We start from the raw sequence: 23,928 nt of genomic DNA, 5'->3' as shown, positions 1-23,928 counted from the left end.
TGGGGTAATAGATAAATGCAGTCCCTATCTTCACTGAGCCACAGAACTAGTTTGACTGTTTTTAATTCAAAGAAGGCTGACCAGAATTTTCTTGCGTTCGCAGCTCAAGAGTGCAAAGCAAATTCAAGTCAAGTTTAATGAGTTTTGCTCATTAAAGGTAAAGATTCCCCTCACACATATGTGCTAGTCGTTCCCAACTCTAGGGGGCAGTGCTCATCTCTGTTTCAAAGCCAAAGAGCCAGCGCTGTCCAAAGACGTCTCCGTGGTCATGTGGCCGGCATGACTAAACGCCAAAGGCACATGGAATGTTGTTACCTTCCCACCAAAGCTGGTCCCTATTTTTTCTACTTGCATTTTTTATGTGCTTTCGAACTGCTAAATTGGCAGAAGCTGGGACAAGTAACGGGAGCTCACCCCGTTACGCGCCACTAGGGATTCCAAACGCTGAACTGCTGACCTTTTGATCGACAAACTCAGTGTCTTAGCCACTGAGCTACCGCGTCCTTCATTTGCTCGTTAGACATATGCAATGACTGCATCATAGGAAGGGGCTCTGCAGCACGCCCAATTGTTTGCAAAACCTGTTATTGCCCATGCCAAGGGACATTGTGTCTCTGATCCCTTAACTGGAAAGATGCTTAAACTTGAGATTTTTCGGCATGTGTTCAGTCGTGGCTCTGAGTTCACCCATTGTGGGGCTCTTGAGATGTTGCTGAACTTCTATTCCCAACAACTTCAGCCAGTAGGCCTGTATTCTGGAACGCCTGGCGTCAATATCCAGTTTCTGTTTTATAAAGGCATGAGGCTGAATCAAGCCAGCATTCAACTGAATGGCTTCCTAATGTCTTAGAAGATGCTTCACCTGAACCAGGGCAGCAGGGGGATGGTCCTAACCATGGAGGCTGAACCGAGAGGGAAGGTACACACAGGAAGCAAGATTTCTCAGTCTTCAGATATTTGAAGGAAAAAATTCCTCACTAAAGAGGGGCATTCCCTTACATCAGAGGTCTTCAAACTTGGCAGCTTTAAGACTTGTGGACTTCAACTCCCAGAATTCTCCAGCCAGCTATCAATTCTGGGAGTTGAAGTAGACAAGTGTTAAAGCTGCCAAGTTTGAAGGCCTCTGCCTTACATGTTCATGGGCATTACAAGTAGTCCTCGACTTACAACTGTTGATTTAATGACTGTTCAAAGTTACAACAGCACTGAAAAAAAGTGACTTATGACCATTTTTCACAATTGCAACTTGCTGTGATCAAAATCCAGATGCTTGGCAACTGGTTTATATTTATGACAGCTCCTGTGTCCTAGGCTCATGTTCGGCCAACTTCCGTCAAGCTAAGTCAAATTCACTTAACAACCAGGTTACTAACTCAACAACTGCAGTGATTCGCTTAACAACCATGTCAAGAAAGGTCATAAAATGGGTCAAAACTCACTTAACAAATGTCTCACTTAACAGCAGAAATTTTGGGCTCAATTGTGGTTGTAAGTCAAGGACTATCTGTATATTTTTCAATTGTTCCTTGGATTAGTCTCTTGACCTCTGGGCAAATTCCAATAATCTGAGAATTCAATCCTCTGCAAAGATCTTAAACTGCTACTATGTAGGTCTCTCTCGCTCTCCTGCCCTCCTTCTCTGTCTCTCTCTCTCTCTCACACACACACATATAAAGGGTGAAAAAGGATTTTGTTTTGCTTCTGTAGCGCTCTTGCAAATCACCAATTTTTGCAAAGCACATAGTTAGTACTTTTAACTGCCTTTGTGTTTTGTTTTTCTTCTAATGAGCTCTTAAAATACACAATTAGTTCACTGTCCTGCGATAGCAGAGTTTTCCAAGTTTTGACTGATCGATTGCCTAAGATGTGCTTTTGTCAGCAAATGCTAGTTCAGCCTTAACAACCACCAGACAATACAGAGCATATTATTGTCTTAATGTCAGCAAGAAATGGGATCGCCCACGCTATTGGATGTTTGTTTGCCTGAACATTGGAGTATTTATCTTCATTATTTAAGCAAGCACAGCTTTTGAAGCCTGTACGTGAATTGGTACTTTGTTACTGGGTAACAAACAATGGTAACCGATTAGTCAGTTCTTGGCCTGAGCCAACAGGTTGGGGTTCTCTTGGAAATGCCAAGGAAACAAAGGAGGAGATCTTATTCTGAGTTGGGATTAAATAGCTTAACTTTGTTCTTCATGAGCATGTAGTCCTGGATACAGGTGGGCAACTTTGAGAGAGGAATCCACAAGAATTTAGCATCTGTGCCTACGGTGTAATAAGCCTTTGGATGTTTGCTCATTAGGGCATGTTCCATGCACCTCACAACCAGTGACAGGTCTGAATTCTGGCACAGCTTGACTAATTTTTCTTTCTTTATTGCGTCTAGGGAAAGAAGAAAAGGGAGAGGAGAATATTTTCAGTAACAGGATTCAAGACTCTTGATTAAGTAGTTTGGTTATGATTCTTAACTTATAAAGCCGTAAAGAGAAATTGCATTGGATTGTGACATTAAGTTCATACAGATACATACAGTACTAATAGAGCTAACAAGATCTGACAGATTAGCGTATGGTTTTGTCCTCTTAATCTACAAAGAATACTGATAGTATGATCGGGCAAGAGGGAGAGAGAGACAATTTTTACACTTCACACACACATACACAAATTGGCTCATTTCTTGCAGCTGAGGAAAATGACTGATGCTGTATTTAGGCAGGGCCCTCACTAGTGATTTATAGCATCTTCTGGCGACATCCAACTACAGTTGTGCTGATACTACAATCATAAGAATAGGGTTATACTGAGGCAATGGTGACAGATGACAGTACTGTAGAAGATGATGTGAATTATTACAAAACTGGCCTTACTGACAGTTAAGGAAAGGCAGTGAGCATCTAGATAAGGGGTGGGGAACTATTGGCCCTTTTATAACTTGTGGACTTCAACTCCCAGAATTCCTGAGCCAGTCATGAAGTCATAAAAGGGCCATAATTCCCCACTCCCAATCTGGATAATTTTGAAGCCTAGAATTCATGGAGCTGAAGTCCACAATTCTGAAATCACTAAGAAAGCTGAAAAAGACTACTTTAGAAAAATACAGAGTGCCCACAGAACCTGTGGCAATAACTATCTACACGGTGGCGCACTGGTTAGAATACAGTACTGCAGGCTACTTCTGCTGACTGCCATCTGCCTGCAATTTGGCAGTTTGAATCTCACCAGGCTCAAGGTTGACTCAGCCTTCCCTCTGAGGTGGGTAAAATGAGGACCCAGATTGTTGGGGGCAAAATGCTGACTCTGTAAACCGCTTAGAGAGGGCTGTGAAGCACTGTGAAGTGGTATATAAGTCTAAGTGCTATTGCTATTGCTACATGGCCAGCCTGCTATTCAAAATGTAAGCCATTTTTAAAATAAAAATAGCTTGCCATGAGTAGCCTCAACCTAGATGCTAGTGATGACCCTTCTACTGCTCCCTCCATGAAGGTGGATTGTGGGGTTCTGGAATTTGGTGCTGAGTTAACCATCAAACAAAAGGAAGTGTTAGGATAGCGTTTTGGAGGCTAAGAGGAGACCATGGCAAAGGGAATCTCCCCATGGATAAAATGAAAAGAGGGCATTTAAATGCTCATCGCATCAAAGACACCAGCTGAACCAAGATAGGTCAGATTCCCCTGAAATCTGACAGCTCCAGAGTTTCTTTAGGGCCTTGAAATCCTTTCATAGCTTACCTTCCTTGAGGTAATGTTCACCATACTGCCGTTGGATGATGGAAGGAAGGCTATTCCATATGGCCACTTTTTCTTTTACGACCCGGACTCTATCAGAGAGAGCTGTTTTGAACAAGCCAGGTTGAATACAGGACACTTTCACTCCAAAGGGCTTCATATCCTGTCTGCAAAACAGGAAAAGATGTCAACAGTAATTCAATAACTTACACTAGAAGAACTTTTCAGAGACAGAAAGTATTGTTGAATTTGGTAACACCACACACCCATTTTATGGTCTGTTTCTGTTGCTCCCCTTTGGGAGGAGGTTTTGAAGTATTTCTAGTAGGACTACAAGATTTTGTAACAGCTTTGTTCCCTATGCCATCCGCCTGTAAACTTGCAAGATTCGTTTCTCTCACCATGTACATGTATACATCAGAGGTGGGTTTCAGCAGGTTCTGACCAGTTCTGGAGAACCGGTAGTGGAAATTTTGAGCAGTTCAGAGAACCAGTAGTAAAAATTCTGACTGGCCCCGCCCCCATCTATTCTCTACCTCCCAAGTCCCAGCTGATTGGGAGGAAATGGGATTTTGCAGTATCCTTCCCCTGCCACGCCCACAGAACCAGTAGTAAAAAAATTTGAAACCCACCACTGGTACACATCTGAACTAGACTGTATTGTTTTTCTATGTCATATATTATATATGGGTACATACATACATACATACATATTTAATTATTTATTATGTCATGTTTATATAGTGGATATTGCAAATGGTGACCCTTTGAGAGGTATATGCAACAAAATTTCATTTTAATGTATGTGTCAACCCTCAAAATGACTTCAGCCATGCTTACTTAACCATGGCAGTATGCCAATTAATGTACATTCAAAGTGACAATAAAGTTATTATTCTGTTCTGTCCTGTCCTGTCCTGTCCTGTCCTGTCCTGTCCTGTCCTGTCCTATCCTATCCTATCTTATCTGTGATTAAATAGCTATTAAAAGTCATGAGCTTTTAATGAGCAGGAAATCAGATGACAGGAACTGCAGTCTGTAAAAACCTATGCTTTTTACTAATATTTGTCTTTCAAAAAAAATGTGCTACAAGACTCTAGATTTGCACAATCTAGATCAGCATATACATAATTTCCTTTTACAACGTTTACTGCTGATTGCACCAAGGCACCTTAGACGTTTGTTAATATTTAAAACTTTCCCTTCCTCCTTGAGACAAGTACCTAGGAAAAGCCATTTTCTTTCCAAAAATCCAACCGATTTCAGGGGGAAAACAATCCTCTTACCAAGCCAGACTTTTCCTGTCCTCATTCTTCCTTTTGCCATTACTTTACAAGTAAGAGAAGGTTTAATGTATGTTAAAGCCTTGGCTCGCTTGCAGTGAACCATGTATAGATGAGTCATTCATAAAGTGGAATGATCGGATACGATGCTGACATTAGAGCCCACTGAGACTGGATTGAATCTTAGGCACGATGAATCTTATTTAGCGACTTCTGCCTTACCTTAAATTGTTGGTAAAGGCTTCTGCTCCGTATTTGGATGGACAATAACCCCCTGAACATATTGCCAGAATACCACCAACGCTGGTTACGTTTACTATTCTTCCTTTGGCTTTCTTCACCAACGGAAGCATGTTTAATGTAACGTTTATGAGGCCAATCAGGTTGATTTCAATGGGAGCTCTAAAGTGCTCAATCCTCAGCCAATCGGTGGGGGCTGATGGTCCCATGACGCCAGCATTATTGATAAGGCCCCAGAGACCTGCAAAGAAAGAAAGGGGAAAAAAAACACCTCACAAAAAGTATCATATCTGAATATATACTGCTCAAAAAAATAAAGGGAACACAAGCAGAAGACATCCGAGATCTGAATGAATGAAATAGCCTTATAAAATACTTTGTTCTTTATATGCAGTAGTTTATACACTGCTCAAACAACTAAAGGGAACACAAAACTACTGTATGTAATGAACAAAGTATTTAATAAGGCTATTTCATTCATTCAGATCTTGGATGTCTTCTGCTTGTGTTCCCTTTATTTTTTTGAGCAGTGTAATAAATAACGTTCCGGCCATTATGAAAAGCGTTAAGAAATTGGATGCACACACAGACACACAATGTTGCCCCAATCATAATCCAGGTACGTTGATTGTTTTCACCACACATAATCTGTTTATCCTTAGACAGATGTAACCGAACTAGAAAACTGAAAACCACGTTCTTGGAAGAGCATTGCAGAAAGCTGCCATAATAAGTGATGTTTTGGGTCCGTATAGCCAGGTATCCCTTGCATTAACTGGCAATGGCTTGCCACAATGTTTATAGCCCTTCCTGGAGATGTCATTGATTGATTCCAGAGGCAAAGCAAAATCTCTGTCGCTACTATTTAACCTGAACAATAGATTAAGGGAAGAAGCCCGAGATTGAAGGGCTGTTAGGGAGAGGATAGATCGCAGAGATATTTTTTCAGACAGCTAGAACTAAGACATGGAAGAGGGAGAGAAGCTAGCTAAACATTAGGAGGAACTGCCCAATGATGCAAGTTGCTTGGCAGTAAAAATATTGACTCTTTCTTGCCAGTGCAATTCCCAAAGTGCTTTCTGGATATCATTTAAATCAGTGTTTTTCTACCTCAGCAACTTTAAGATGGGTGGACTTCAACTCCCAGAATTCCGCAGCCAGCATAGGAATGCTGGGAGTTGAGGTCCGCCCATCTTAAAGTTGCTGAGGTAGAGAAACATTGATTTAAGATATTGGTGTTAACCTTTAAACATCCCTCAACAGCTTAGAATCTAAACATAAAAGAAATTACCTATGTAATTTTTGACTTTCCCAGATATCATGATATATATATAGGACAGAGGTGGTTTTTTTTTTTTTTTTTTTGAAGATGCCTCATTTACTGGTCATATACTCGCTATTAGCCTTCAGCAGATAAGAACAGTTAAGATATTTTACTGGGGTTTTAATTTTTTCATTCTGTTAAATTTTATTTTACATCTTTATTATTCCAATTATTCCATAAATGGAAAAGTGGGATAAACTGAATACAATACTCAGAAGTAAGTCCTGCTATGTTCATGCCTTATTATCATTGAATTATTTAATCAATTTATATGGCTGCCCAGATTGAAACAGCAATTCTGGGTGGCTAAGAAAGGGTTAAAACTGTAATATAATGAAACAAACATAAATATACCTAATTGATATGTTATCCCTTTTCTATCATCTTTAAAGCATGAACTTAAAGAGAGAGGAAGAGAGGGAGGGACAATTATTTCTTGAATATAAGGAGATAGCTACAAAATATGGCAGATTGTTGGCAATATGTAAGCCATTATTCTTATGCCCATTTTACAGAACCGCCACTTCAACTAAATGGGTTTTTGCTTAATGGAGTTTCAGTTGCACTGCCAGGCTGAAGCATAGCAAAATACAGAAACATATCCCAGAAGCATCTTGTTTGTAGAGGGGGTCCATTTTAAAATTCCCTATGGATTGGCACAGGATAGCTGCTGCTGCCACATATTGTCAGAAAACTGGCCAACAAAAGCCCTACCTCAGCCTTTCTTGGGGGAAAGTCCAACAAAAGCAGCAAAATAAATTCCATCAGCTTACTCCCTCCTGTGCTCCACTTCCTACCCTGTTTCCCCCAAAAAAGTCTTTGTCCGAGGGAGACCACTGTTCCTCAGATAGCCGGATGTGAGTCCCTTTTTGTGAAGTGGGGCCGTGGGGTACAGATGGGTTTGCTGATTACGTACTTGGCTCCCTGCCACGTGGCAGCGACCCTGCCCAAGCTACTCGACGTCATAGCCGGGGTGGCGGTTGATACCCCCCGACTTATTGTCATGGGGGATTTCAACCTTCTGTCTGCAGGTGAGGCGTCAGAGGTGGCCCAGGAGTTCATGGCTTCCATGACGGCCATGGACCTGACCCAGTTAATTCAAGGCCCAACTCACATAGGGGGACACACTCTGGATCTGATTTTTGTCTCTGGTCAGTGGTTGAATGATCTTGGTAGAGGGGACCTAGACATCAAACCCTTGTCATGGATCCTTCGCTCCTTCACTTGGACTTTCCTACCCCTTCCCCCCACCGCAGGGAGACGGAACCGACCAGATGGTTCCGTCCCAGGCGTCTGATGGACCCCGAAAGGTTCCTGACGGAGCTTGGGCCATTTCCTGAGACTCTGTCACACAACTCGACTGAAGAGCTGGTGGCCGCCTGGTAGAGTGTGGCCGCCGGAGCTTTGGACCGCGTCATGCCTTTGCAGCCTCTGACCCGATGCCGATCTCAATTGGCTCCTTGGTTCTCTGAGGAGCTGAGAGAGATGAAGCGTCGGAAAAGACGCCTAGAGAGCATTTGGAGGACTAGTCAATCCGATTCCGACTGGACACAGGTGAGGTCTTATATCAAGACCTACCTAGTGGCGATAAAAGCGGCAAAATCTAACCATTTTTCCACTCTTATCGCATCTGCAGAGAACCGCCCAGCCGCCCTGTTTAGGGTGACCCACTCCCTTCTTCGGGGGGGGGAGTGCGGGAAGATCCTTTGCAGGGTTGTGCTGAGGATTTTGTGCAATTCCTGCATGATAAAGTCGCTCGGATTCGGGAGGGCTTGGACTCCGATTGGATGTGTCCAGGGGAGGAGATGAGGACAGGTCTTGAGAATATTATCTGGGAGGAGTTTGATCCTGTGGCTCCCGAGGATGTGGACAGGGTTCTGGGTAAGATTAGTGCCGCCACGTGTTTATTGGACCCGTGTCCCTCCTGGTTGGTACTGGCCTGCCGGGAGGTTACACGAGGCTGGCTCCAGGGAATTATAAGTGCTTCTCTGAGTGAGGGCGCCTTTCCTGCCGCCTTGAAAGAGGCGGTAGTGAGGCCCCTCCTCAAGAAGCCTTCCCTGGACCTGGCTGAATTAGCTAACTACCGTCCAGTCTCCAACCTTCGTTTTGTGGCAAAGGTTGTTGAGAGCGTGGTGGCACGACAGCTTCCCCGGCACCTGGATGAAGCTATCTATCTGGACCCATGCCAGTCGGGCTTCAGGCAGGGGTACAGCACTGAAACGGCATTGGTCACCTTGGTGGATGATCTCTGGAGGGCTCAGGACAGGGGCTGCTCCTCTGTCCTAGTCCTATTAGATCTCTCAGTGGCTTTTGATACCATCGACCATGGTATCATGCTGCAGCGGTTGAGAGGGTTAGGAATAGAGGGCACCGTTCTGCGGTGGTTCCCCTCCTTCCTCTCCGACCGCTTGCAGTTCGTGTTGACAGGGGGGCAGAAGTCGACCTCGAGGCACCTCGCATGGGGAGTGCCGCAAGGGTCAGTCCTCTCACCCCTTCTGTTCAACATTTATGTGAAGCCACTGGGCGAGATCATCCGTGGTTTTGGGGTGAAGTGTCATCTGTACGCTGATGATACTCAGCTGTACATCTCAACCCCTGACCACCCCAACGATGCCCTTGAAGTGATGTCTCACTGCCTGGAGGCCGTGCGGGTCTGGATGGGGAGGAACAGGCTCAGACTCAACCCTTCCAAGACTGAGTGGCTGTGGCTTCCGGCGTCCCGATATAGTCAGCAGGTGCCATCGTTGACTATTGGGGGTGAATCCTTGCCCCCCACGGAGAGGGCTCGCAATCTGGGTGTCTTCCTGGACGCACAGCTGTTTTTAGAAGAGCATATGACGGCCGTGGCCAGGGGGGCCTTTTATCAGGTTTGCCTGATTCGCCAGTTGCAGCCCTTTCTGGACCGGGATGCCTTGCGCACGGTCTCTCACGCCCTTGTCACCTCCCGGCTGGACTATTGTAATGCTCTCTACATGGGGCTCCCCTTGAAGAGCTCTCGGAGGCTCCAGCTGGTCCAGAATGCGGCCGCACGGGTGGTTATGGGCACAACCCGTTGCGCCCACGTGACACCCCTCCTGCGCGAGCTGCACTGGCTTCCAGTGGTCTTCCGGGTGCGATTCAAGGTGCTGGTTACCACCTTTAAAGCGCTCCATGGCATAGGACCCGGGTATCTTCGAGACCGACTTCTGCCACCAAAAGCCTCCCACTGGCCAGTTCACTCCCACAGAGGGCCTCCTCAGGGTGCCATCGGCCAAGTTATGTCGGCCTGCGACACCCAGGGGGAGGGCCTTCTCTGTGGGTGCCCCAGCCCTGTGGAATGAACTGCCCCCGGAAATACGTAAGATCTCCGACCTCCGGGTATTTCGTTGCGCACTAAAGACCCTGTTGTTCCGCCAGGCTGGGCTATCAACATAACATTTTTAAATTGGGTTTTAAATTTCTGGGGTTTTAAAATTTAGCCGAATTTATTTAATAATTTTAAACTATTTTAACTGATGTTTTGTGTTTTTAATAGGCTGTACACCGCCCTGAGTCCTTCGGGAGAAGGGCGGTATAGAAATAAAATTATTATTATTATTATTATTATTATTATTATTATTATTATTATTATTATTATTATTATTATTATTATTATTATTATTATTATTATTAAAATAAGACATCCCCTGACAATAAGCCCAATTGGGCTTTTGAGCGCATGGCAATAAGGCCAAGCACTTATTTCAGGGTTCAAAAAAATATAAGACAGGGTCTTATTTTCGGGGAAACAGTATCATTCCCAACCAGTATGGACTTTGACATACCAGTAATTGGGAACCAGCGGATGAAAACAAAGTTTCCCTCTTGTTCATAACTCCATTAATATCCATCCCACAAAAGAGCGGAGGCTCACTTCTCAACTCTCTATTTAGTAGGCAGAGAGAAACATTCAGCAACAGGACTTAATTGCTTACCCCGTTGTCCTACTTCTTTCTTAACTTGTTCTGCTACTTGCTTGATGTTTTCTGAGTTTGTCACATCCAGCTGCATTGTTTGGAGGTTAGCCGACGATTCCTCTTTCAGCTCCTTTGCCCCCTTTTCAGTTAGGCAACCAGCAATCACTTGAAATCCTCGCCTATCAAAGGTCATAGCTGCCAGTTTCCCAAATCCAGAGTCACAACCAGTGATGAATATGTATTTCCCTTGGGGATCCACGTCATCTAAATTCTCCCCATCTCTCCATCTCCACCATATAAAGATGACGATTAACCACAGGACCAAATGGTACCACATGCTAAAATTGTACTCGTCACTTTCCTCCTGAAATAAATATGAAAACAAAATTGTCCCAGGCGTTAAATTCATGTCTTTCCCTTGACCATCCACTTCCATAAATGAATAAATATGAAGAGAGGACCATTATTTGAGAGGCAGTAACTTTTTGCATAAAAAATACAATTAGCTACTATCTTTATTGTGATAATTTAAAATGAGACCACAGGCCACACAAGGATTACTTTACCAGGCAAGTAAAAAGCAGCAAGTGGAGAAAAAGTCTGCAAATCTGAAAAAACACGCTTGATGCTATAGTGATGAGTTACACTACACAAATCGACATAATAATCTGAATGTTGTTCATGATTAATGGAGGAATATGATTTTGAACCAGCCTGTGCTGATCCACTCTGCTCATCTGCTCTATTAGCTATATTAATATTACTACTTTGTGGTTCAGTTCAGGCCTACAAAATTTTCTCCAATGATCTTCCAAGCAGTGCCACACATTGCACTATGCTGTAACATGGACTGTTGGCTTGTGGCATAAACACAGACAATGTCATTTAGAGTGTCATAAAATCTCAACTAACTCTGGGCTTATTATTCAGTAAATCATGTTTAAGCAAAGCAGACCTTAACATAATATGCAAGCATGTGTTGGATCTATTCTGTTCTTCTAATCCATGTCCTGGACTAATCCACCTGTAGTATATCTTAAGGCACAAAGTCATTATCTAATTCACACACAGCACTCTGTGAGAAAAACATCACAAATAGGAAGCTAAGCTAGGTTGGAGAAAGAATTTATTACGCAGTGTTTCCTGGGGATTTCGCAAAGGAACTTTAGTTCAATGATTTACCTATCTATACTCAAGGCCGTGGTTCTACCTAGTTCCTAGGCAACTGTTAATCTGGACTTTGTTCTTCTCATTTGACCCTGATTTCATAACAATCGTGAATACGGACTTACTAGAAAACTAAATAATGATGTATTTCAATAACCAACCCTGCTCAGGAATTTTTACTCTATAGGTAAAAAGGTAGGTAAACACCTAGGAGACATCTTTCAGCACTAGTTCTTAAAACCATCTTTTTATGCTGAAGAATTGTTTTCTCAGCATCTGAGAAGACAATTCGAGACTTTCCTTGTTCCCTTTGTAAACAGAATAAACTATCACCATTATGGTACCCAAAAATCATCCCCGAGAGGATTCTCAGGGCCCGATGTGAGGGAAGAACAAAAAAAGATGTAAGAAAAATATTCATCTTTTAACACTTACCTCAGCCATGTTGAGCTGTGATTTCGATAACGGGGTGCCTATTTAGTGTGCTTTGTCTGAACCAAGAAGCTGTGTGCTTGTCTTATCAGTTTACTTCCTATTCTCTGAAGAACCCATCTTAAAAGCAGGATATTGCAGTAATCGTGTTGCAGAACAGAACTGGTGGATGTGTTTGTCTTTTAATAATTCTGTTCACACCGATGTTGTTGAACCGGTTAACCTAAGGGTGCAATAGTTACAGAACACGTATTATTTGTTTGGTAAGATCACACAAAAGCTGTAAGCCGAATTTTATTTAGAAACTTTTTTCTAAACATTTTTTCATTCTTAGAAACAGGAAATTGGTATAAGACCTATTACTTTCTATTTTAAATAAACAAATTAACATTCTACCCAACATATCGGTTGTATCACAAATTATACAAATGGTTTATGTACCACATTTCTACACAGCCTTTTAATTTAAAAAAAATGTTCCCAATATTATATTTCTGCAATTAAAATATTGAGTTAAAAATAAAATAAAACTGAGAATCATTTAGAATACAAAACAATAGATTAAAATGATTAGATCTCTGTTATGGTTCCGAGTATATTTGGTTACAGCTTTACCACAGCAAGTGTGTTCTTTCCCCATGATAGCTTAGCATGGTGAAAGTTACTGAAAGTATCTAGAGGGTTTTAGGCCAATGAAGGCCAGCATGAAAAAACTCTCTTTTTACGACCCTGTAATCCCTTAATTCGGGGTAGAGTCAGGGTGAAAATGAGCATTTACTGGCTGGATGCCCTTCTTGACACCATGCAGAGTTTGCGGCAGATATATTTTTTTGTACCTTAGGAGAGAAACATCTGTCGCTACCTAGGATTGAACTCTCAACCTTGCGAGTGGGAGGTGAGCATCTTCATCATGCCACTCTGATGAAGGCAAGCACTATAGGACTTAAATAATTAAGGCAAGTTTCTTGGCTTCATTACATCATCACATTTGAAGAGACAGATAGATTTGTATGTACAGTACAACAGACTTTGTCTTTCTTTTGCCTTAGAGAGGAAAGAAAGAAATATAGGAGTGGCAGGAATTACAATAAAACCCACCATGGCACTCCTACACTCTGGTGCCATAACATTTCTAAAGTAAAGAAAGAAATGACCACAGAAACTTTTTCCCCCCTGAAAACAACTACAGCAACTTGTTTTTCTGAGTTCCTGTTCCCATGCCTCTGGGAGTTTTATTTACATATCAACAGGAAGTTCATTAAACAGTAACTCCTTTTTCCTTGCCTTGTTGTATTTAACAATCTTCAGGTTTTGCATTATTAATTTATGAAAGTGCACCCCATAGGTCTTGAAGAAATGTATTTGGTTTGACAGCATTGTGGGCAGCAAAGGGGTTTACATAAAATATTTTAATTATTTTAAGAATAATTGAACAGAACTCTTCCTTCCTTCCTTTTTCTTTCATTCTGTAGAAAAGCCGGCATAATATCACTGGCTTGCTATGTACATCTATGGCCATGCTCTCTCAAAGAATGCTCACAAGTCCTAGATGTTGTGACACTAATATCAGGTGAAAATCTAATTCTCTCCCTTTGTGTTTAAAGGATAGCTTCACATGCTTGTTCAGATTTTGGAAAGGGCTGAACAGTTAGATCTATAATTCCTTTAGATTATTATGAGTTCTCTGTATTCTCTCCACAGAGAGCTGTAGCCACGTTAACTGACTGTAGCCACGTTAACAAGTTTTTATACGAGAGTATCGATGTGTCTGGGGAAGGTGGAAATAAATTCAGGAATCCTAATTATATTCAGATTCTGCTGATTTAGTTTCCAGAAGAAAATTCCAGCGAGAAATCAGCAGCTAGCAGGACATGAATTCTCATGGCGGGGGGCGGGGGGGGGATTCCTATCAATTAACTTTTGGGTCCTCCAGGATAATGATGGGAAACCAAGAATTAGCTGTAGTTGCACAAGCATGCTTTCCCATTTTAGGAGAATAATCCCAAATGTATAATCTTTGGCAATGTGAACCTACTGTATGTAAAGAAATACATCTTATGTTCTTTAGACAGTGGGGCTGTTCTCCTAATTTTGCCAATCTGGCTAGGGGAACTCACAGAAAAAACACTGAAAATAAATAGAGGACTCAAGTGTGAGCAAATGATATGGAAGGGGGGCAAAATTCCTAAAGCTAACATTGGTCCAAATGATTAAATTGCCCAGGCTGATTGTATTAACTACATCTAGGCTCTAGTCATTAAATTTTCATCCTACCATCAAGAGGTGCCTGCCATGCTCAGTGTGTCTCAGTCCTGATTTAAGGAAGAAAGGCAGGCTAACTGTCCAAGGAGGTGCTGAGCTTTTCTGAACATGGGGATAAAATGGCAGCAAGTCCTTCCACTCTTCTAGTTTAAAGGAAGTACTCATTAATATCCTCTGGTAATTAGATTAACTCCCATGATTCTTGATGTGCTGTGCTGGAGAGTTTGGTACACTAGGTCTACTGGATTTCAGAAGCCTGAGACTCTAAGCAGAGTTTAGAGATGACAAAAATCACGGCTTAGTGATGTCACAAACCACATACATTCTTAGAAAGAACCAAACAGATCAAAAAGCTCAAGGAAGTCAATCAAATTTATTCCTAGAAATTCATGCGTATCTTCTCAAAATTCCATGTGTGCAAATTATACAGTATAAAGTGTACAGTATCCCAGTCACAGCAACTTTTTTTCCGTAATCTCCAAAATCTACTTCCTTCTAACATACCTTTCCCGGAGTCATTCCCAAATAATGGAGCACACTCTCTCAAGAACCGTGTCTCGTTACTGTGTAGTCTTATGCTTTTGAAAAGGGTGTTCAGGGTTGGCCTTCTGACTTGGCCTTCTGAATTGTGTTATTGATGCTTTGTGTGTGCATTATTTAATTATTTTTCAATTCTGTTCTTTAAACATTATTCCTCTATCATATGTTGCTGTTAGCTGCTATGAATATATGTGTTAGGTGGGAACATGGGATGCAAATTATCATTACCATTCAATTCCTTTTTTTTCCCCTTTGCCTCTATTTTTCTCATTATGATCTACGTATGATAATACAGTTTGATGTCCCCCAAATATTAACTTCACCATCAGAGGTGGGTTTCACTTATCTTTATCACCGGTTCGCCACTCATGTGCACACTCGCTTCACGGGTGCGCTGTCCGTGCATGTGCCTGGCCTTCCATGCATGCACTTTGCTCACTTGCGCGCCTTCCACGCATGCGCCCGGCCTCGAAAATGTGCCTAAATAGCACAACATGGAGCCGGGGTGGGTAAGCAGGCCCACCCGCGATCACAGCTACCAGTTCACCCAAACCAGTCTCAACCGGCTGAATGCTATCTCTGTTCAACATGTATCCTGACATATAAATCCACATTGTTGCTAAGGTGGTGAGGAGTGCCATACATTTTATCTACCATTGCTGAGACGAAAGAAGGAACCCCCAGAATCGAGGGTGCTTAAATCACGCCATGGGAACAAAGCAAAGCCAATATAATGGGGGTAAAATTGAGATTATATTGACATTTTATGTTATGAATGATTTATGGTCACATTATATCTAACAAAGGAAATAAGATCCTATATCAGCTGCTTGTGTCTCTCTTTAAATTCCTCTCACTCCCCCATCAATTCCTTCATAAACCTGACGGAATATTTATTGAGTTGTATTAAAACAGAATATCAAGAAAGATAACACATTGAAAAACATACAATAATAGCAATAGCACTTAGACTTATATACCTCTTCACAGTGCTTTACAGCCCTCTCTAAGCAGTTTACAGAGTCAGCATATTGCCCCCAACAATCTGGGTCTTCATTTTACCGACCTCGGAAGGAGGGAAGGCTGAGTCAACCTTGAGCCGGTGAGAATCCAACAGCTGGCAGTTGGCAGAATTAGCCTGCAGTACTACATTCCAACCACTGTGCCACCACAGGTCTTTCAAGATACAAGATGATCTTATTCCATTCTCACCATTCTTGCTCATTCATATCTTAACTCAAAAAGGAGCGCAATGGTTCAGTGGTTAAAGATGCTGAGCTTGACAATTGGAAAGCTGACAGCCTGGGTTCAAGACCTGAGTGCTGCATGATGGGGTGAGCTCCCATTCTTTGCCCTGGCTCCTGCCCACCTAGCAGTTTGAAAGCATGCAAATGCAAATAGATAAATAGGTACTACTTCGATGGGAAGGTAGCAGAGCTCTGTATGCCTTGGTGTATATAGCCATGCTGGCCACATGACCACAGAAATGTCTTCAGACAATGCTGGCTCCCTCAGCAAAGAAATGGAGATGAGCAGCACCCCCTTGAATTGGACATGACTGGACAGGGGAAATTTTTTACCTTTATCTTGACTCACAGCAGGGGAGTGCTTCTCCATTTGACTTAGCAAAGTCCACAATTCTGCTATGCCAGATTCACAGTCAGTACTACAATCCGGAGCATCACCAGCTGAAGCCAAGCAGCCAATATCTGAAGCAGTAGACGTAAGATGGATGTGTTTTATCCCCTCCTTTCCTTTTCTTGTCTTTGGAGGCAATTGGTGCTGGTGCTTCTGGTGCTTCTCTTCTAGCACAATCAAAAGAGTGTGGAGGAGGCAGCGTTCATGGTGTAAGGGTGTCTTCTGTTTTAAAATAGAAGGGAAGCACACTGTGGTGAGGCTAAAGGGTTGTCTTTATGAGACCACCATCTAAAAAAATGATGTGGTTGGTCTGACTGCTCGCACCATCTGCACAAACCTTTTGTCAGGGTTCCGAGTAACACATCTGTCAAAAGCAGAACTTCCAGACAGGTAGATTCCTCAAAGAACATGTTTATTGGATATATCCTATTGGTACAGCTAATGAAAACCAACTCTAAAAGTTCCTGTGGTTTTCCCCCTAATTAAAAGAACAAATATTTCCCTCCCCAGACTTTTTATAACCAGAATCCAAAGGAATGTATTCATGGAACTTATTAGAAGACTCATCTATAACTTGTATGGATTTTTTTTTTTTTTTTGGATGGTCTCAAGTCTGTGTTGACGTCTGACAACTGTCTAGACTAGTCCCTGATGTTTTCTTAGCAAGCTTTTCCGAAGAAGTTTGCCATTGCCTCCTTACAGAGGGGGGTGGGGGTGGGGATTGCCCATGGTCACCCAACTGGCTTTGTGCCTACAACTCCTTGTCTCCCAGTTTACTTGCCTGATGCCTTAACCGCTACACCAAACTAGTACTTTAAAGGAGGAGATATTGCATAAATGGAAAGACTGATGCAACAAAAAACAGCTAAGCAGCACTTTTCAGTATTCCAGGACATTTCTATTTTGAAGCTACTTTTTTTGGCATGTTAAATAACTGCAATGAGGCCGTTCATTCCCATTGATTTTCTATTTTTGAAGAAATACTAAAAAATACAATCTTCCTAGTGATTACCAAATGAGGATAACACTCTTCCATGTCCATCCCTTATTCCTTAATTTTTGTATTCTTTGAAATATATTGTAAGTTATATTTTAATATGTTTAAACTTTTCAAAACGAACGTTTTTAGCTAGTTGGTAATAAAGGAACTCAAGGTCCAATATAAACCATATATGGAATTTGACTCACAGGTTGGCCAATAATTAGCTCGCACAGGCACTGATGATCCTACAGCAATATGTACATTTTTATATCAAAAATAAAATTGGCCTTACCTTATTAAAGAAAATACTGGGGGCATGTGCTATAAATGAAAAAGCTCTTCAAGTTGGAAGAGTGTCCTCACTCCCCCACCAGACTGAAATATTAAAACTGAATATTCACAAGAATCATTATAAAACTCATGAATCCTGAGTCATGAATAGCAGCAGGTGTCAGAAAAAATAATCATTGTGGTCAAAAGAATTACGCAACTGAGGATTCTTGAGGGTTTTTCCCCCCCAGTAATCTTAAATATTAATTGCATCTTTATTCCACATTGAAATGTTCTTGGCTCATGAAACTATTTTTTTAAACTGTCTAAAGAGTTTCCTTGGAAAGGTGGAATCCCAATAAAGTAATAAATCTGAAAGTATTTCAGTGTACTTAGTAAATAAGGAAGGTGACATAATTGTGACCTTTTCTCAGAATTTCACTTCCCTTTCAGAGAAGTCATTTCTACATTATTTCTAAATTCCTTTGCTATATGTTGCAGGAATGAATGAAAATCTTACTTTCCTGGATTACAACTGACGATCGAATGCATTTACAAAAATATACAAATATTTCTCTTTAATCTGTGTGCTGTATCTCAGACACAGCTCAATGCCTTCAAATTCTCTCTGCCTCTCTTCTCCAAACAATTGCCTAAGACAATTGGCAATAGGGGTTTTTAGAAAAAATTAAAAAGATTTTAGCTTATAAGGGCCAAAGCACTGACATTTTAAGAGGGAAGGAGGCAGCAACACTTTTAGATGGTTGTTTCTGTTTAAGAAGTAAGTTAAATGTATTAAACTTAGGAGAGGTATTGTACAAATATGACATATTATTTGAGGTGGGGGTGGGGGGTTATTGAAAAAGTATATTGCCACTGAAACTTAGTGCATGATTTGAAAAGGTTTAAAGAGGTATAAAACAGGGGCTAGTAATATTTTTTTTAAAAACCACCAGCTGAATATTGCCAAATCCTGCTGTGAGACAAACTTTGACCTAGACTGACAATAACCCCCTTCATAAGCTGGTTGGGTTTTCAAGCCCTCCTGCAGAGGTCAAAGCTAAGACCTGTTTTGTCCAGAAAGAGATCATTCTACAATGTTGAAACAAATGGACAAAGCAATTAGCTGCTTTCTCCTCAGGTGAGTACCGGCAATTATGAAAAGACCTCCCACATGATGTGGAAGAGCCAATCAACTATCTTGGAGCTTCTAGGTGACCCATGTGTAACTCAGTGAGAGCAAGGGAAGGATTTTCTGTCCCTATACTAACTGCTGTAGATCCATATGCACTTTACAGGATCCAATCTGGGTCGGTCACCAGGGCCAGTGGTTTTGTCTTCTGGGCTTTCGGACTCATGCTGGATCCCATCGTCAGGGAACTTCTCTCCAGCAGAGTGACATACTCTCCTAGCGAGAAGTTCTAAGGACCCAGATTGGATCCTGCCCCGTTATCCTGGGACATGTATATTCGCCTTCATTTGTAGGAAAATTTATCTACATGGCTTCAGAAGCATTGTTTTTGCTTTCTCAGACTAACACAGTTCATAAATTAGCTATGGGGTAACTAGAACTTTGGGACTGATTAATTAACCAAAAATGGGTACCTGACACTACACAAACTTAGAAAGGAATTCTTCATAAGAGACCAGAGACCCTGGGATCAAGACTGCAAACTGATTTGGTGGGCTAGCATTTTAGGACAGAATGAGGTGACCATCTGCCAAAGTCTCTCTCTAAATATCCTCTTTTTCTCTTTCTCCTTTTCCCTCTCCCTCCCTCCCTCTCTCTCTCTCCCTCTTCCTCCCTCTTTAATTTACCCAGATCTGTTATGGAGAACCAGTTTGGTGTAGTGGTTAAGGTGCCAGGCTAGTAAACTGGAAGACTAGGAGTTATAGTGCTGCTTTGGGCAGAAAGGTGCAGTGCTGAGGCTCAGTGGTTAAGATGCTGGGCTTGTCAGCTAGAAAGGTTGTCAGCCCAGGTTTGAGACCCGAGGGCCACACGATGGGATGAGCTCCTGTCCTTGCCTCAGCTCCTGCCAACTTAGCAGTTTGAAAGCATGCAAATGTCAGTAGATAAATAGGTACCACTTTGGTGGGAGGTAACGGTGTCCATATGCTGGTCACTTAACTGTGGAAATGTCTTTGGACAGCATTGGCTCAATGGCCTTGAAATGAAGATGAGCACTGCCCCCTCAGGAAAACCACAGGGACATGTCCAGGCAGTCACCAACAGTCAACATTGACTTGAAGGCATCAAAGAAAGAAAAAATCTGCTAAGCATTGTCACTGGTATCTATAGGAGATGACATGAGTGCAGGGAATTGCACAGCAATAGGTGCCAGAAAATCCCAAGGGACTATAGGCTGTGCCCATACAAACACATGTTATCCAGACAGACAGCTTATTTAATGTGCTTTCCACAGCGCATGAAGTGGCACAAGAGCATGGCAGCATCATTTGCTCTGCTCCACTGCCTCAAGAACAAGGCTGGACAGTGGTAGTGTCTTAGCAATATACCGCAGGACAACTTAAGGTGGAGCCGTTGAAGATTTCCATGCCTGTGCCAAAACCGCCAATCGATCTCCCTCACGTGGGCTGCGGAGGAGGCCAGTTCAACAACTAAGAAGAGCAGTGATTTCAGTTCTCCGTTGGAGTTGGGTATTTTATGCATTCAGATAAATAAGAACGTTTAAATATAAATCTTGCTCCAGCAATCTCATTGCAATTAACCTGTCAAGATTGGTGGGGAAAAAAGCAGCAAGCCTGAGCTTTTCTAAGAACTCGGAGCAACAGAGGAGTAGCAGCCAATTTTCCTCCTTGGTAGATACATCAACCCCAAGATTAGCAATAGCAACAGCACTTACGACTTATATACCGCTTCACATTCCTTACAGCTCTCTCTAAGCGGTTTATAGAGTAAAAATATTGTCCCCAACAATCAGGGTCCTCATTTTACCAACCACAGAAGGATCGATGGCTGAGTCAACCCTGAGCCCCATCAGGATCGAACTCCAGGCTGCTGGCATAGTTAGCCTGCAGTACTGTATTCTAATCACTGTAACCATGGCAGACAATGCAGGAACTTTAGAAGAGTTCCTGATCTAGTGGCTTCCAGATTCCTACTATGCTTGCTTGCTGCAGGAGCTCCTATTTCAAGGGATGGTAAATCCAACAATGGCATCCAGGGAGGGAAATTGGCAGTGACCAGAGGGGAAGGCTGTCTACAGAAGCTGAAAGCAACTCATAGAAACTGGGCAGGTCTCAGCTCCTTATCAAATATTAGTATACAAGTCACCAAAGTGGTATATGGGTACTCTTTGCTTAACGATGACTATTTGTTCAGCAACAGAACTAAATGAATGGTACTTATACCTGATCCTCAAAGTTATAGCGTTTACAGCACTCCTCCAATCCCACGATCATAACTTGGGCACTTGGCAGCCTGCTCACATTTACAACTCACAGGGTGTGCTTCAATTCCTCTCACTAATCTAATCATCCCATCTTTGCCCTTTTGGCTTCCCTGTGTTCCACCTCCTCCCACCGCCCAGCACTTTGTCCTGCATCATAATGAGCCGGGGTGGCGCAGTGGTTAGAATGCAGTATTGCAGGCTAATTCTGCTGACTATTAGAAGTTCGATTCCCACCAGGCTCAAGGTTAACTCAGTCTTCCATCCTTCCAAAGTTGGTAAAATGGGGACCCAGATTGCAATAGGCTGACTCTGTAAACCGCTTAGAGAGGGCTGTAAAGCATTATAAAGCGGCATATAAATCTAGGTGCTTGTTGCTAGTGCTATTTCTGCTACCTGTACTCCACCTCTCCTGCCACCTTGCATTTCACCTTGCCCTCCTCCACCTTGCTGTCCCCAGCTGCCTCTTGTTTTCTTCCTCTTCCCACTGCTTATGAGTGGGTGTGAAAAGCCTTCCTGTGGACTGAAGGGGTGGTGGATGCAAAACGTGGAGGTGCAGAGTGCAGTGCAGGACAGCCAAATGAGCAGAGATGGGGGAGGGGAGCTGAAGTGCAGGTGAGCATAGCAGTCACAGGAAACTGCTTCACTTAGTGACAGAAACTCCAGTCCCAATTAGGGTTGTTAAGCATATGGGGCATATAACAAGGCTGGTGAAGGGAGAAGATGCAAGACACAACCTTCAAACCAAACTGAAAAAACCGAGTTATTTGGCCTTGGCTATGAGCTAGGGATGAAGGGAAGGATGTGTCATCCGGATGCAACCTTAAAGAATGATAAGCCAGGCATTTTCCAGCTGAAGCGGAAGGAGGGATCAGAATAATAAAAGTCCTAATTTAACTAATCTACTGGTGTAATATACTAAAATTTATTTAGAATTCATTTTGGTTTGTTTCCTTGGTGGCTTAACATCTTGCGTGCACCCAATTGATTTAGTTAGCTTATACAGCAGTTTAAAGTACTGTGTCACCTCGGGGAAAAAAAGATTAATTCAACAACCAAGTTAAAAAGCTTGTGAATTTAGCCTTTAGTATATCATGAAAACCAGAGTAGTGCATTTACACTGTAAATACAGAAAAGTGTATTTACAGTTAAGTATACATATGAATATTGTGAGAATAAAAGCACAAAAAAGATGCACAAATATATATATATATCCAAATCATGAAAAGAATATTATTTTCCAATCATCGGTACAACTGGGTAATAAATGAAGATGGCAAAAGGAGAGAAGACGGAAGCACAAACAAATGAAGTTAGTTTTTAGAACTTATTTTGGGGTCCTCCACAATACAACATCAGTAAAAGAAAAAAGAAGAAGAAATAGAAGAGAATATAAGTAACTCAGGGTTGAAGCGTGGAGTCCTTCGCTGCTCTCTGAGCTTGGTTAGTGGTTGTAGAAATTTCTCTAGCAGGCTAGGTAGCATCTTCAGAAGATGTTACCTAAATCCTAGTGCACCAACCAAACCTCAGCAAGTAAATAACCAAGATCAAAGAGCACCTAGAACTCCATAAATTTCTTCTCCACTGGCTTTTCAAACTCTAAAAAAAGATTCAGGCTTATATTTGCACTGATGATAATTTGGAACTGAGAAAGTGTCCTTTCAAAACCAAGCCACCATTTCTTCAGTGTCTGATTAAGAACTTGCAAAAGCCCTCGGGATCACATCCCTTTGCATAGATCCGGGGACAGGTATGGACGACCAAAAAAAAAAAAAATCTTTTATCAGGAACCCAGAGAGGCAGAACCGTCCCTGGGACACGCATTGTTCCTCCGGTCGTTTCTCAAACCAAGTTTACTTGGCTACGGGAATGACCTGCCCCCCACTCACCCCACCCCACCCCGGTGCTTGCCGTCCTGTAAGGCTCTCACTCTCTGACCCTAATTTAAGATAACGCAGAAGGGAGGGGATGGACTTACCTGCCCCCTTCGCTGCTCTCCTTTCATCTCAAGAACTTTGGCTATTTTTAGAGCAGGCTCTTTCTAGAGGAAGAGTAGAGTAAAGCGTAAAGAGTTTTCATTACAGCGGGGATCACGTGGCCGGCCCGCAATGTCCTTAAGAAGAAACGAGTGGGCGTGGGCGGACCCACCCAAAACCTCAAGTAGGATTGGAAAAAAAAAGGAAGTCATCCTTGCAAATCAGGTCACAACTGCCTTTTTTGCGCGATGGGTCTCTAATCCGAGGGTGTCCAACTTTGGCAACTTTTAAGACCTGTGGATTTCAATTCCCAAGAAATCCCCCACCCAGCCAGTTGAAGTCTGCAAATCTGAAAGTTGCCAGGATTGGATACCCACCCACCGCTCCATCTGCTCCGCTCCGCCCCACCGTAAAAGAAGACTAAGCTGATTTCCTTGGGGGTATATATCCCTTTCCTCGGTGGTATAGCTTTTTCCTCCAGCAATTGGAGCGAGCGCGCGCGGGGAGTGGGGGTATGTGTGTAAATTTGTTGCAGCGCACTGGCAGGATACAGGAGGGTGTTGTTTACCCATTTTATGACTATCATTAAGTGTTGTACCTTATGATTCTTGATGAACGTATCTTTTATTTTATGTACACTGAGAGCATATGCATCACAGTGATGGGTTTCAAATTTTTTTACTACCGGTCCTGTGGATGTGGCTTAGTGGGCATGGCAGGGGAAGGATACTGCAAAATCTC

The 23,928-nt window shown here is 42.4% G+C and overlaps 1 protein-coding gene across 2 annotated transcripts; it reads right to left on the bottom strand.

The window, feature by feature from the left end:
* Positions 1 to 1,974: 1,974 nt before the first annotated feature.
* On the bottom strand, positions 1,975 to 23,321 carry DHRS9 (dehydrogenase/reductase 9). Of its 2 annotated transcripts, none has more exons than XM_087882013.1 (6): positions 23,190 to 23,321; positions 12,113 to 12,332; positions 10,529 to 10,874; positions 5,234 to 5,492; positions 3,732 to 3,895; positions 1,975 to 2,385 (listed from the first exon to the last, which is right to left on the bottom strand). In XM_087882013.1, the coding sequence occupies exons 2-6, from the start codon at positions 12,119 to 12,121 to the stop codon at positions 2,159 to 2,161; spliced, it is 1,005 nt and encodes a 334-aa protein (XP_087738139.1). In that variant the 5' UTR covers positions 12,122 to 12,332; positions 23,190 to 23,321; the 3' UTR covers positions 1,975 to 2,158. The 2 variants fall into 2 exon arrangements, with proteins under 2 accessions (XP_087738139.1, XP_060543994.2); XM_060688011.2 differs by lacking the exon at positions 23,190 to 23,321 and adding an exon at positions 14,384 to 14,635.
* Positions 23,322 to 23,928: the final 607 nt, after the last annotated feature.

This window comes from Pantherophis guttatus, chromosome 1 (genome assembly GCF_059756535.1).
Source record: "Pantherophis guttatus breed Tessera chromosome 1, ASM5975653v1, whole genome shotgun sequence".
NCBI classification, from domain to species: domain Eukaryota; kingdom Metazoa; phylum Chordata; class Lepidosauria; order Squamata; family Colubridae; genus Pantherophis; species Pantherophis guttatus.
Note: the sequence above shows the minus strand (reverse complement) of the source record. Positions and strands in the feature narration are given on the sequence as shown.

Excerpts from the sequence above, each read along its gene's own strand:
- DHRS9 (XM_087882013.1), bottom strand. Across the intron at positions 5,493-10,528 it reads GAAAGAAGTAGGACAACGGG|GTCTCTGGGGCCTTATCAAT; the intron begins GTAAGCAATTAA and ends CTTTCTTTGCAG. Across the intron at positions 2,386-3,731 it reads TGAACATTACCTCAAGGAAG|ACGCAATAAAGAAAGAAAAA; the intron begins GTAAGCTATGAA and ends TTCTTTCCCTAG.